This window comes from Doryrhamphus excisus, chromosome 6, assembly GCF_030265055.1.
Source record: "Doryrhamphus excisus isolate RoL2022-K1 chromosome 6, RoL_Dexc_1.0, whole genome shotgun sequence".
NCBI classification, from domain to species: Eukaryota; Metazoa; Chordata; class Actinopteri; order Syngnathiformes; family Syngnathidae; genus Doryrhamphus; species Doryrhamphus excisus.
In genome coordinates this window covers 109759-125246 of record NC_080471.1, presented here as the reverse complement: position 1 = coordinate 125246, position 15488 = coordinate 109759, and the positions used below count along the sequence as shown (strand labels likewise).

Here is a 15488-nt window from a genome sequence, read left to right as displayed (position 1 = left end):
GTATGTGTAAATAACAAAAGCCAGCTATATATGCTAATAGGAAACATGACAGTGTGTAGGTGGGGACTGGTGGCCAGCCAATCCCAGGGCACATATAGACAAACAACCATTCACACTCACATTCATACCTATGGACAATTTGGAGTGGCTAATTAACCGAGCATGTTTTTGGAATGTGGGAGGAAACCGGAGTACCCGGAGAAAACCCACGCATGCACGGGGAGAACATGCAAACTCCACACAGAGATGACCGAGGGTGGAATTGAACCCTGGTCTCCCAGCTGTGAACGAACCACTCGTCCACCGTGCAGCCCCTTTCTCAGGTTCTGCTTTTTCAAATCTTAAATGCTTGAAGACGCCCTCATTTTTGTTAATTGCGGTTTATAACTTTAAGTCTTACCACAATCATACACCCCCCCCCGGTGTGTGCAGGGTGGTTCACACCTATGGTGCGTTACTCTGAGGAGGATGTAGAAATCTAAATAAAGCTTTGTGTGCATGGCTAATGAAACACAGTATTCCCCACAGTCTCATCAAGAAAGTCTTTTATCAGCCGTAGAGCTTCCGCTACTTTTAGATTTGTCACCTAAACTTTTCCAAAGGACTAAAGTCAAATATGATTCCAACGGAGTCATTGAGCAGCCAAAAGGTACCATGTGTGGGGTCAACTGGGAGGAGGATTTTAATGAGGTTCTTTGGGGAGCATCCCTGGACCTTGTGCTGATGCGGCGGCGCTCCTGTCCAGTTTACAGGTCACATTTTGTTAAACCTTTTAGTGGCAGTTCCTACGTCAGGCTCTTTTTTTTTTTTTTTACTATTTTGATGTACGCTACTGCAGTATATCATCTGATGCCGTAAACATTCTGGGCTTTGTTGAGAACAATTATTATTTCAGCGTTTCCCTCAAGATCACGGTCTGTCTGTGGCGTTGGGTGTTATTGTCTAATTTGCATAATTAACCACGAGGCAGAACTGAATGTATGGGTGGGTTGTGGGTGGGATGGCTAAAACAGAGCTTATTTTGGTTTTAAACTTTATTTAACAACAGAACATGACGTTACGGTCGAGTGGTTAGCGCGCAGACCTCACAGCTAGGAGACCAGGGTTCAATTCCCACCCTCGGCACATCTCTGTGTGGAGTTTGCATGTTCTCCCCGTGCATGCGTGGGTTTTCTCCGGGTACTCCGGTTTCCTCCCACATTCCAAAAACATGCTAGGTTAATTGGCGACTCCAAATTGTCCATAGGTATGAATGTGAGTGTGAATGGTTGTTTGTCTATATGTGCCCTGTGATTGGCTGGCCACCAGTCCGGGGTGTACCCCGCCTCTCGCCCGAAGACAGCTGGGATAGGCTCCAGCACCCCCCGCGACCCTCGTGAGGAAAAAGCGGTAGAAAATGAATGAATGAATGAATGAACATGACGTTATTGACTCACGAGTGTTGGGTTTTTTTTACGCCTTATAACACGAACGGGAATAAAAAAATATATATTATTGGTGTGTCCGGGACTCCACGTAATGTACACATCATTGGACATCTGGTATTTCACTTTGTTGTAGCATTGAGGGAAGTTGCTGCTCGGCTACCCAGCATGCCTTGTGGGCACTTTGTAAATCGCCTTTTTTTTTTTTTTTGGTCGGTTAGTTGTTGTTACCCACACATATTGGTAGTTGTTGTGTTAACTTTCCCGCTACATGTTGTGTTATTTTGTGTTGTTGAGGTCGTTTTTGCCATCGCTTTTTACTGCTTTTTACATTTATGCAAGTTTGAGTTCTTCTGACGTCATCTACTGTATAGAGTAGTAACTACAAATAAGCCACACAGGCAGTCTTGTATGCGAAACACTTGACAGTGGTACCTCGGTTAAGGTCCGCCCTGGTTAGTGTGTTTTTTTTCGGTTAAAATTTTTCCTTGTCCTGCTTATTTTTGCATGTGTAACTAGAATTATTGTCTAAAGATGTGCTTTATGTTAACATATTTTGATGTCTGCAACAGATTAATAGGATTTACATTGTTTTCTATTGGAAAAATTGCTTTGGTTAGAGTCCGGATCAATGACATTAACCAAAACACTTTTGTCGTCCAAGGCCACACTTGGTGGGAGAACGGGTAGACTGTGGATACCAGCACAGGAGCCAGCTTTGTTTTGTCCACAAGGAACCCTTCACTGATTTATAACTTCTTGTTTGGATTTTCTCCTGGGGGTGGCGTGCGGCCAACAGGGAACCGAGGACAGGGAGTGAGGAATATGAGATGTATCAAAAGTTGGATGGTTGGGGGTCACGGGAGAAAAGAGGAGATCAGAGGTGAGGAATGAAGAATGGTGTGTCAGGGACGGGGGGTGCTCAGGAAACCCCATTGTGTGGTGGCTCCAGTCATTTCCTGTTTGTGTGCCAGTTGTACTTCCCTCCTTCCTGTTGTACCCAGGAAGTCTGTGTCACATTCCAGCTCTGATCAGACATCTGAGTGCCTCCAGTGGGTCTCCAGACATTGTCATCCCAGAATTCCATGTTCTATTGTCTATTTTCGGACCAGTCAAAGAACGTAACATATTACCGCTCTCACGGCAAGTATGGAAGATGAATACTAATACATGCAGTATTATTAATTCATCACTTATTCAATTAGTAAATGAATGATATGCTATAATATGAAACTATAGAGCATTTACCATACACATTAGGTATAATTTTTTTTAATTAATTTGGCGGAGTGGCCATCTTTATATACAGTAGGTGGCATCAAGTAGAAGGACTTGCTCACGGTGCAACAAAACAAAAAACATCCACAGCAAATTAACTCATCACATGACAACTCAACAACTAAGCGCTAAACATAGCATGTCATTGTTTAAAACTGTTATTTCCAAACGCCCGCAAGGCATGCTGGGTAGTCCAGTTGCAACCATGACCAAAACAACATTGGATATCGAGCGTATGTTTTGCTACTCCAATAACCTCAACATATGTTGTAATCAAGTAAAAATGTGACAATATGTTGAGAGTACCATAAGATACCCAGCATGCCTTGCGGCGGACTATATGGGTGTTTTTTTTTTTTACATGGGTATTTATTTGTATGGCCACATGGTGCAGTAGATGGAATACTTTACTCCATACTTCCACGCTCATACTATCCACACTGCGTACTGCATACTCGATCCATCAGACAGTACGCAAAGCGTTTACACTACAGAGTACTACATGATAACCCACAATGCATTGTGCTCCTACCTGAGCCGAAATCGACACTTTAGTGCGAAACTCTTTAAATGCATCACTTTATTGAGATTTTTTTTTTAATTAAAAAAAAATAAAATAATAAATGTGCCATTTATTTATTTGTCCAAATAACCAACCGTTTATTTTGTTAGGACAAATTTGGCAAAATTTAAGCACTTCCGGTTATTTTCACAAAATAAAACTTACTTTTCCCATACAAAAAACTATAGTGATAAATCACTGCTTTTACTTTGAAAACAAGAAGCGAACCAACCCGTGATATATCCTGATTGACACCGCCGTTTGGACTGATCTCGTCCTGGTGACGTCATGTTGCGTTGCATCCTGGGTAATTTGGGTATGAGTAGTGTCATGTGGTTTCTTGTGGTATATTTTTATGTTTTTTTTTTTGTTTGTTTTTTTTTACAAAAACAAGCATGTCATGGTTCTGACCTTACTGGTCTTTATTTGTCCTTCAATCCTAGGATTGCACTCTGTGTCCTTATTTGAAACTCACACTCACGCTATTTTGCATTTGTGTTACCCGTCTAAATTGTAACTCATTTCCCTCTCAGCGCTGGAAGAAGGGGAAGCGTCGGAGTGTGGACGGACCTGGGATGAATCGAGCGTCCAGACAGGTTAGTGTATATACACACGCACTCAGTCCAACAGCACACAAGAGAATAGAAGTGGATAGAACACCGCTCACACACAACCTGCATGTCATTGGTCATTTCTATTCCATATGTTTTATACAGGGGTGCACCATGGGGTGTGGAAGGGGCGGGGGGGCAGCTGAGAGATGCAATGAATACAGCATGAATTAGAATGGGGGGATTGGTGAAACTATTTAGACGAGTGTAGGAGGGGGGTGAGGAGATTTGGAAGAAGGAATGGGAGCGAGATGTGGAAAGAGACTGTGAACTCGCTGCTGGTCTCGGGAGGATGGCTGACTGGAAAGAGAGATGACAAAGGGGATGTGGAGAGCAAGATTTGTGTGCTTTTTCACTGCTCTTTGTTGTCTGCTGATATCCTGGGAGGAAGTCGCAGAGGTGCTTGGCTTTTTATTGTCTTTTGTCTTATGCCGGATTTCCATTTCTGCTCTTGGTTTTTGGAGTTTTCCAAGAATTCCAACTGTCTTAAAAAATATATTCACATGATTTATTTCCATATTTGTTTGTTGCTTTGTTCATTTCTCATTATATTACCACTTAAAAAAATATTAGCATTTCATTCATTCATTCATTCAACCAATCACAGGGCACATATAGACAAACAACCATTCACACTCACATTCATACCTATGGACAATTTAGAGAGGCTAATTAGCCTAGCATGTTTTTGGAATGTGGGAGGAAACTGGAGTACCACAAACTCCACACAGAGATGGCCGAGGGTGGAATTGAACCCTGGTCTCCTAGCTGTGAGGTCTGCGTGCTAACCACTCAACTCCCATGCAGCCCAAAATAAGAATTTATGCTACTAAAATATTTGTTGTCAAAGTATTCCAATATTATTCCCCAAAAAATACTACTTAGATGCAACTTTTTTTCTAAATATTTTGACTTTATTGTCTTAAAATCACTGCTGATTTTTCCATGTTTTTTGTTGTTGTTGTTTTTTTGTTTTTTTTTTAGTTTTCTTGTTAAACCATATTATGGAATGGATAATAATACCCCCCCCCCCCCCCCCCCCCCCCCCCGCCGCAAGTCACACCTCCAAAATAAATCTTACCTTGTAAAGACTGTGATTGGTGGAATGGTAGGACATTATTTTCTGCGCGTACACGACTGTATTCACCTTCCTCCTCCAATTTCAGATCAACATTTTCAATAAAAATGACTAAAAATGACTCTACTCAAGTAGTGCCAGCTGCAATCACACTTTTTTTTTTAATTTCCATCATTTGCCGGCGACCGAGGAAGCGGACAAGCTAGCTAGCGTATATTCAAGGTCGCAGGACTGCAACGTAGAAAGGTGTTTTGGCGTTAAGGATATCAGGTGGTGTTTGTTTAGGCGCTTGCATCCGTATTACAAGCAGGGAGCAAAACTTCATACTTTATAGTCATTGCACATATTCATAATCCCAAGGATGAGCTCGGAAATAATTCCGTAATTCCAATGATTTTATTGCTCTGTGGTGAGGTCTCACTCGTGCACCAATACCGCTATGATCCGATACGTCTCTTTGATGCTAATATTTGCTGATAATGTTGGTCGACTGATATTATCTGACAGTTCTGGCCATAATGGACGTCTTAGGGGGTAGTTTCCTAAAATATCGCAAGTGGGACGATGCTGATTGTACGTATATGCAAATGAGGACTTCCCGTCTTTGTTGTGCTTTGTGCTTAGTAAAGATGAAATCCCAAATTTCCCCAACACACTGAGGGAACAAAAAAACAAACAAAAAAACAGTTGGACTACTGTCGGTGTATTGCCAGCTGTGGCTACTTTTTACAGCCAATCAGAGAACAGTTAAAGCACTTCCTCCGACTGCGTCTCAGCAGGGATGGGAGATCCTGCTGAATGTGGTAAATATGGAGTTATCGCTCTCCCAGCTTCTTCTCCCCCCCCTGTCTCCTGTTATGCTCCTCCGGGAGGCAAGCATAGGAAAGTTTCACCCTTGGGGGCCGGAGGGGGGGGGGGTTCTATGACGCACACCGAAGGCGCCCATTCTCGTGCACAGACCCCCTCCCTCCCCCTCACTCAGACCTGAGCTAACGCTCCTCTTGGGGCAGCTATGCGGGTCCATGTCTGTGTGTGTGTGTGTTTGAGGGGGTGCTGACTGAGGTCCTGGGTGGCTCACAAGAACTGCTGTGTGTGTCAGTTCCTGCAGGAAGCTCGGGTCCCATGGTACACACACATGCACACATACACACACACACACACACACACATATACACACACCTCTGTGCTATCTGAAAAACAACATACTGTCCCGGTTTCCCTTATTCAGCCACTTTTATACTTCCGATGAAATGGACGCTTCCGCCTTCCTTCTCGTATCGTTTCTATCACTTATTGTTCTGTGGCTGTATGCTCCCTCTTTTTTTTTTTTTTTTTTTTTTTTTTTTAACTACGCTCACATTTTACCTCTTGGAAGTGATTTGATTTTTGATTTTTTTGGATGTGAGAGACCAGAAAGTGGAGCCTTACTGTAAATGGCGAACTGAGTGAAGCAGAAAGAGGAAAAAGACGACATATTGAAGAAATAGACTTGAGCGCCCCATCCTGCTATTAAATTTACAAGCCCCCCCCCCCATTTCTCCCTTGCTTTCCCTGGAAAATGTGTGTTGAGTTTGGAAAGACCCACGGGAGGGAAGGCAGAGGGAGGTGGGAGAGTTAACTCGGAAGGGAATTGCTTTTCTCCCCCTAAATCCTACGTTTCCTTCTTTCCTTTGTTCTGATTCCTCATCTACCTCCTCCTCGTCCTCCTCGTCCTCCTCGTCCTCCTCTCTGGCCCCCAGTGGACCAATCTAAGGCTAAAGGTGCCCCACCACCGCCCTTCTTCCTTTGCCGTGTCCTTGCTTGTCTCTCAGGGGGGACAAAATAACTTGGCTCGACTTCCTCCCTCGTTTCCCCTCTCGTTCCTTGGCTTGGCAGAGTCGGGAACTTTGGTCTGTCACATGCAGTCGCCGCACACTTCATATTTCTCTCGGAGAACGCCGATGCCGAAGAGTCGCACGCGGAAACGGCCGGTGAGTCATAGTGGAAAAGGTTTGTCAGATCCCCGAGCTGAACGTGAGAGACTTTTGGTCACAGCGTGGATTCGTTGTTTGGGGGCGGGGGGGATCTGCACACCTTGGAGGTCAATCGCTGGATGGTATTAAACCGTTTCAGCTTCCATCTGCAATCATCAACGTCATCTAATCACAACACGCTTGATGGAGTCCGTGCTGAAAAGCAGAGACGGGTGATTTTGACTGAAATCCCTGAGAAAAAAAACACTCAAAACACGGGAATTCAGTTTAAATTGCGAGGTAGCTTTGCATGCATCGCCTCATTTAGGGAGTCCTTGATTGATCCCACATGGTTAAGTGATTCAGATCACCTGTTAGGCCCGAAGATCCAAAAGATAAGATAAGATAATATAAGATCCGCCTTGATTCATCACACATGGTTAAGTGATTCAGGTCATCTGTCAGGACCGAAGATCCAATAGATTTTCAGACACTGTGATCGGTTGGCGACCGGTCCACCCCATCCCGCCTTTTGCCTCGAGTCAGCTGGGATAGGCTCCAGCATACTCTAGTGGGGATAAGCGGCATAGAAAATTGATCTTTTAGCTTGAGTTTAAATTTCAGTTCATTTGAAGCCGTTAATAAAAACAGGTGCAGAACCTCGGTTAGCATATGCTGAAACTGGGCTGACGGGACCGGGTGGTGGGGGGGGGTTGTCATACAACCAAAAAAATATCCCAACTGTCCCTTTAAGGTCGGCAATAAAGTTTTTAAATACATCGTCGGACTACTACTACTACTACTACTACTTTACGTTACCTTTCTACGTATTACATTGCGTTCGTTGGATGGAATTGGAACCTCCAACGTGGAGCAAATATGGACTCCCAGCCTTTCCGAGTGCCGAGGATACTTCGGTATGAGGTACATTATTTAAAAAAACAAAAAAAAACAAAAAAAAACTTAGACTGTATCATGGAAAGCAGGAAGTGAACAAATGTAAGAGTTAGTGATTGTAAAAGTACCAGATGGAGGGGTAGGATTTATTAAGCTTTGCTTCTTCCTACTCCTTTTGGACATGTGGAACTGGGAACTGATTATGGGATGCACTCAATTGGAATCTGATGCATGTTCAAATGAAATAAAACCATTACCATTACCATTACCATTACCATTACCATTACCATATGTGCCCTGTGATTGGCTGGCCACCAGTCCAGGGTGTACCCCGCTTCTTGCCCGAAGACGGCTGCACTTTTAGGCTGAGTTTAAATTTCAGTTCATTTGAAGCCGTTAATATAAACAAATGCAGAACCTCGGTTAGCATATGCTGAAACTGGGCTGACGGGACCGGGGTGGGGTGGGGTGGGGTGGGGGTGTCATACAACCCAAAAAATATCCCAACTGTCCCTTTAAGGTCGGCAATAAAGTTTTTAAATAGATCGTCGGACTAACACTACTTTACGTTACCTTGCTATGTATTCCGTTGCGTTCGTTGGATGGAATTGGAACCTCCAACGTGGAGCAAATATGGACTCCCAGCCTTTCCGAGTGCCGAGGACGGCGAGGATGTGTTTGCGTGTAACAACGGAGACGGAAATGAAAGCAATATGAAGTCCAAGATTGAGAGGCGAGCACGTCCACGCGGGGCCGCCTGGAGGAAGCAGGCCAATATTAATGAGGTAAGGCAACGTGAACGGAGTACAGTAAGGCAGTAAATAAAGATTAAAGGTACTAATAACGCTGCATCCTGCTGCTTTGTGATGCTAACAACAAAAAAAAAAAACAGGACATTGGCCTTTCTCCTTTTCTCTTTCTTCCTCAGTCTTCTTTCCTCTTCCTCCATCCCTCGCTCGCGTTCCTCTCTGGAGGTCCATAATGTAGTTTTAATTTCCCCAAGGCTATACCACAGGAAAACAGTTCCTGTGTGTGTGTGTGTGTGTGTTGTGTGTCAACGATTATTGCCTTGCGACAATGCACAGGCTTTCCGTCTGTATTGCAGCATTTAAGCCTTTTGTTTGAGGCTGTTTGGAAATTGTCGATACGCGTACGTGCGCCGGCGTTCCGATAGGCCAGCAGCTGTCAACTTGTTTGCCAGCGTGCTTTTCTGATGATCCGGGTGTTTGTGTTGGTACACGCCGTGTCCTTGGGTCTATTTGGGTCTATACTTCCATGACGCCGGCGCCTCTTTCATCATGTTGTTTCCAGACTTGGGTGCCGGGTGCCGCCGCTCTCCCTTGCTGCCGCATTTCCCACGAGGCCGGAAGCGTGTGGATTTGGATTGGTGTTTTTTTTTTTTTCTGGTGCATGCGACTGCAGCGCCGTGGCTTGGTAGCGCTCCTCCCGGGGCGGGGGCACGCTTGTATTGTAGAAACACAGAGAGACAAGACGAGGTGGGATGCAGAGGTGAGGAGAGATGGCTTCTTAATATAGCCACCTAACACGCACCCGCGCTCGGACTAACAAACAGAGGTTGGGGTTGGGGGGGGGGCGTTCCCCAGGGAGGCGGTGAGCGAGAGCAGGGCCCCGTGTTGTTGCGTCCGGCTGCACCTGTTCAGCTTGTGTGAGTCAGCGTACATTGAAGTGCTCTCAGGGGGGGCCAAATGTTGCGTTTTACCACTTCTTGACACCTCCAGCTCAAACGGATGGTCGGGGGTACGACGCCTTGTGTCATATTTCTGTTAATATTCTCATTCATCCGAGTCGGCACGGGCCCGTGTGATGACCTTGGACAAAAATATCACCGTTTCGCTGTATTAGAATGACGGAAAACAAAAAAATGTCCATTCAAAACAGTCAAAAATGTATCATAGAACTCGTATGTATGTCAAATAAAGGAATTGTGAATAGTGTGACGGTTACTATGGTGGGTGGGGGGGGGGGCTATTTCTAGGTACAGTAAACCTCGGATATATCGGAAATTCGCTCACAACGGACAGATTAAAAAAGAACCGATTTTTCTGTAATGCATTTCCAATAAAAATTCATTGCATATATCGGATTTTTTATAACGGATTTCGCCTATTTCGGACAAAATCTCCAGTCCCGTTCCAATGCATTTCCATGAAATTTCCCTGGCATATATCGGATGGCCGCATCGTGGCGCTCCGATTCGCCGAATCGTGACAGGCCGCTATACGACGTCATTCGCAGCGTTTGCAGCGTTGCCTGCGCGTCCAGGTACATTGGAAACATAGTCAAGGAAGTGCCTTTTTATAACGGATAAAATCCCATTTACGCATATACCGGATATACGTAAATCCGATATATGCGTAAAACGGACATTTTCCGGTATACGCATATAACGGATTTCGCTTATATCGGACAAAACTAGTGGGAACAATTGAATACGATATATCCGAGGTTTACTGTATGTCCGATATTGGCTTTCTTATTGAAAACCGATATGCCGATATTGTCCAACTCTCAATTTCCGATACATGATCAGGAAAAAAAATCCCGTACCGATATCGACTATATCACATTTTTATACTGATATAGGGCTATGATGATGTTAATAAAAGCAATCTTCACTGGCTAAATGTACTGCAAAAAAGGCCAGTAAGGATAATTCATAATGCCGCCTACAGAGAACATACTAACTCCTTATTTGTAAAATGACAAATACTTCAACTTGCTGATATAGTTCATCTTCAAACAGCTCAAATAATGCATAAGGCTAAAAATAATCAATTATCTAAAAATGTCATCCAATACTTCTCTACAAGAGAGGAGAAATATGATCTCAGGGAAGAAGTACATTTGAAACACTTCTATGCTAGGACTACGTTATGCTAGCCATAGCATTTCAGTATGTGGAATCAAACTATGGAATGGATTGAGTAAGGAAATCAAATGTGCAAATCATGATGTGCTATATATATCACTATATTGACACTTACTATGGTACCCATTATGGCATTGGATGCTCATATCACAGAGTACTTCGGTATGTGACAAAAAATATATATTTAAATTTTTTTTTAAATTTAAATGTAAAAAAAAAAAATTCAATTTTATTTTTTTTAATTAAAAAAAATAAAAATTAATAAAATAAAGTAAAAAAAAAAAACTTAAATTATATTAGGAAAGCAGGAAGTGAACAAATGTAACAGTTAGTGATTGTAAAAGTACCAGATGGAGGGGTAGGATTTAATAAGCTTTGCTTCTTCCTACTCCTTTTGGACATGTGGAACTGGGAACTGATTATGGGATGCACTCAATTGGAATCTGATGCATGTTCAAATGAAATAAAACCATTACCATTACCATTACCATTACCATTACCATATGTGCCCTGTGATTGGCTGGCCACCAGTCCAGGCTGTACCCTGCCTCCCGCCTGAAGATGGCTGGGATAGGCTCCATCCAAAACAAAAGTAACTTCTGCAATATGTAAGAAGTTAAAAAGTGAGCTCATGTATTTTTTTTAATGTGGTGGCCCTTCAGAAGAGAATGGGAAAAGCAGGTATTCCACCTAAGCGGTTCCGGTACGGCGTGTTCCACCTCACAGAACAAAGTGTGCCATTCCAGGGTGAAACATCTGCTGTGGGCAGCTCGTGTGTGATGAGTGGCGCGTGACACCGGTTGCATGCGTGTGAAGACACATCAATAAAGTCGCCGGGCTTCACGGTGCAGGTTTGATTCGAACATCACAGCTTTTTGTTGGTGGCCCCGCTGAAGGTGCTCGCTGCAGCCAGGTGCCCGTGAATTGGACGACGGCGATGATGTGGAGCAGAATGAAAGCCTTGTGTCGGAGCTGTTTGCTTTTCGAAACATTCTGCTGGAAGCTCCACACACACTTTTCCACACCTTTTGATGCCTCTTTAAGGTTAGCGCAGACATGTGCATGCGTGTGTAGGCGTTTTATGTACACTTGGCCGGCAGATATCCGTCTCCCTGAGCAGCTGCGTGCGGCTCAGGCCAAAGTCGTACTTTGTGGTTGCCAAATCTCACACTTAAATAAGCCCTTTACCCTTGCAGTAACACTCTATGTTTTATTCCCATTGAAATCTCATGGCTTTGAGAAAGTCCTGCCGGTTCCTTCTACCACCAAGGAACGGTTGAGGAACATTTCCCAGTTCATTGGCTCCCCAGGTTTTGCCCCTTCAGGCTATTGGTAATGGTAATGGTAATGGTAATGGTAATGGTAATGGTTTTATTTTATTTGGACATGCATCGGATTACAATTGAGTGCATCCCATAATCAGTTCCCAGTTCCACATGTCCAAAAGGAGTAGGAAGAAGCAAAGCTTATTAAATCCTACCCCTCCATCTGGTACTTTTACAATCACTAACTGTTACATTTGTTCACTTCCTGCTTTCTTAATTTAATTTAATTTAATTTAATTTAATTTAATTTAATTTAATTTAATTTAATTTAATTTAATTTAATTTAATTTAATTTAATTTAATTTAATTTAATTTAATTTAATTTAATTTAATTTAATTTAATTTAATTTAATTTAATTTAATTTTATTTTATTTTATTTTATTTTATTTTATTACATTTAATTGCATTTAATTACATTTAATTACATTTAATTACATTTAATTACATTACGTTTAATTTAATTTAATTTAATTTAATTTAATTTAATTTAATTTAATTTAATTTAATTTAATTTAATTTAATTTAATTTAATTTAATTTAATTTAATTTAATTTAATTTAATTTAATTTAATTTAATTTAATTTAATTTAATTTAATTTAATTTAATTTAATTTAATTTAATTTGTTTGAGGTCCTTACTCAATCCATTCCATAGTTTGATTCCACATACTGAAATGCTATGGCTAGCATAACGTAGTCCTAGCATAGAAGTGTTTCAAATGTACTTCTTCCCTGAGATCATATTTCTCCTCTCTTGTAGAGAAGTATTGGATGACATTTTTAGCTAATTGCTTATTTTTAGCCTTATGTATTATTTTAGCTGTTTGAAGATGAACTATATCAGCAAGTTGAAGTATTTGTGATTTTAGAAATAAGGAGTTAGTATGTTCTCTGTAGGCGGCATTATGAATTATCCTTACTGGCCTTTTTTGCAGTACATTTAGCCAGTGAAGATTGCTTTTATAGTTATTATCCCATATTTCCACACAATAAGTAAGATATGGTAGAACCAGAGAGCAATAAAGAGTGTGGAGTGATTTCTGATTGAGAACAAAATTTGCTTTGTTCAATACTGAAATATTTCTTGCCACCTTTATGTTGTATATTTGTAATATGAGGTTTTTGTGGAGTCTTCCACTCCGCTGGAATAATACATTACAATGAACAAACCCATGGAATCAACTTAAAAATGAACCAAAGCTAGGATGTATGTGTGTCGTGTATTTGCTACAAATCAATTTGTTTGTGAATCTTAGTTTTGGTTGCTTTTCAACGTCACTTTTTGTAATTGTTTCGGATTTCAAATCCATTTTTAATTTGCCTGAGTTTTCCAAATGAGCGCATCGCATTCTATCTATCAGGTTCAATCGGGTGTATTATCATTTTACTCACAAAAAACCTCATTGAACTCATTTAAACTTTGGTAACGAGACACACACACACACATATTCTCATGCTCTGAACACAAGTTCCTCCGATGAGCCCAACGTGTGGTGATTAGTGGGTCTCAGCTGGGCGGGGTTAGGATGCGTAACATCACTCTGCACCGTGGACTCTGCTAATTCACTTCTCTTTATCTAATTACCCAGGGTGTACACATGCACACGCATGCACACTTTACACAGTACTACTACTACACACACACTGCATATATCATTCCTTCATTCATTATTTATATTTGTACCTGTCCATGAACAGTCATTATCCTCAAATGACCCGGGTTGACTACACCGTGGAAAAAAAAGACACCTTGCATGCCGTCTCATACAGCAATCGTATACAAGTACTTCATATCCGCCTCGTGTTGACATGTTGTATGTGGCAGCACCATGCTAACATGTACATACGTCATATTCACTCAAAGCACTCTGTCCATTTGCTGTTCTACTGTCAGTCTGCGGCGTCACTGAGGATTTGCATCTCGGATTTGACTCAGTCTATGATTACGTGGCTGGAATAAAAATCCGCATGACTCACACGATGGAAAAAAATGTAGACTGTTTTTTTTTTGGTGTGAAAATTAGTACTCGTAATTCTCATATTTTATGATGATTTTTGTCAATAAAACACTGGCGTGCTTGTTTTCAATGAAGTGTGTGTGTGTGTAATTGAATGTGTAGTTATTCCTGGCATCGGGACAGTCTGTGACTCAGAGATAATGGTTCTCTGTAGAGCCGGTGTGTGCATGTGTGTGTGTGTGTGCATGTGTGTGTGTGTGTGTGGCGACTGCTACGGTATCCTGCTGACGTGTGTCTGGATAAGGTTTTACATGTTAAATAAACCGCCGTGTGGCACATACGTCACGGTACATTCCCGGTTTTTGCGGGGTTGCTACTGGCAACCGCCAGCAGATGGCGAAAAAAAAACAAAACACTATGGTAGTTTATTCGGCTATAAAACGGTAGTTTTTGGACACAAACTTGCATCTCAGCACACAACTGTGGTGTGTTCAAGGGCTGCTGAGCAAAGTACAAAATATCAACGCTTGAAAAAAAAAGCATGTTCCTTGATGCATGAAGACATAAAGATGTCAAAAATGTGTTGTTTTTTTTAAACCGTACAAACATGGCGTACAATAAGGTGTTCACCAAAAGGACGTACGTTTGTGACTTTCGATTCAATCAATATACTGGTGTGTTTGAAGGAACATACTCAGATGGGCCACTTTGTTATTTCTACACCGGGAATCTGGAGGTGTTTTAACTCATTCAGTTCAAAAGCCGTCGCGGTCAGTAGCGACCATTTTAGATGACTTTGACTGATTTTTCAAGGCACACAGAGTATTGTGTTCTATGGACGGGACGCTCATCTTTCATCAGAAAGTTTGTTTCTACTTTTTACCATTCTGTAGTAATCAGTGGTAGAACATGGGTCAGTTTTAGGAAAATATCTGCTCCCAACAAAAAAGCTGTTTGACACAAATTTAGCCATACTGTATATTCATTCATTAATTTTCTACCGCTTATCCTCACGAGGGTTACAGGGGGGTGCTGGAGCCTATCCCAGCTGTCTTGGGCCGAGAGGCGGGGTACACCCTGGACTGGTGGCCAGCCAATCCCAGGGCACATATAGACAAACAACCATTCACACTCACATTCATACCTATGGACTATTTGGAGTCGCTAATTAACCTAGCATGTTTTTGGAATGTGGGAGGAAACCGGAGTACCCGGAGAAAACCCACCCATGCACGGGGAGAACATGCAAACTCCACACAGAGATGGCCGCGGGTGGAATTGAACCCGGGTCTCCTAAATGTGAGGCCTACGCGCTAACCACTCGCCCGCCGTGCAGCCCATACTGTATATATTTAACCAAAATATCTAAACAACTATGCCGCAGAATTTTTGACTTCTTGCTTGCTGTGGAGCGTCCCACAAACCCCATAGAACACGCCTAAATACAGTACACAGTATGGACACTTACTATGGTACACATAATGTCATTGTATGGTCATATCACCTCGTACT

At 42.2% G+C, this 15488-nt stretch overlaps 1 protein-coding gene across 1 annotated transcript in view; it reads left to right on the top strand.

The window, feature by feature from the left end:
* The window catches only part of LOC131130885 (zinc finger protein 423-like), a 103389-nt gene that overhangs the window by 24319 nt on the left and 63582 nt on the right, over nucleotides 1-15488 (top strand). Inside the window, exon 2 of the mRNA XM_058074985.1 lies at nucleotides 3798-3860. Within this exon, the coding sequence (XP_057930968.1) occupies nucleotides 3798-3860 (63 nt within the window). The remainder of the gene's footprint in view (nucleotides 1-3797; nucleotides 3861-15488) is intronic.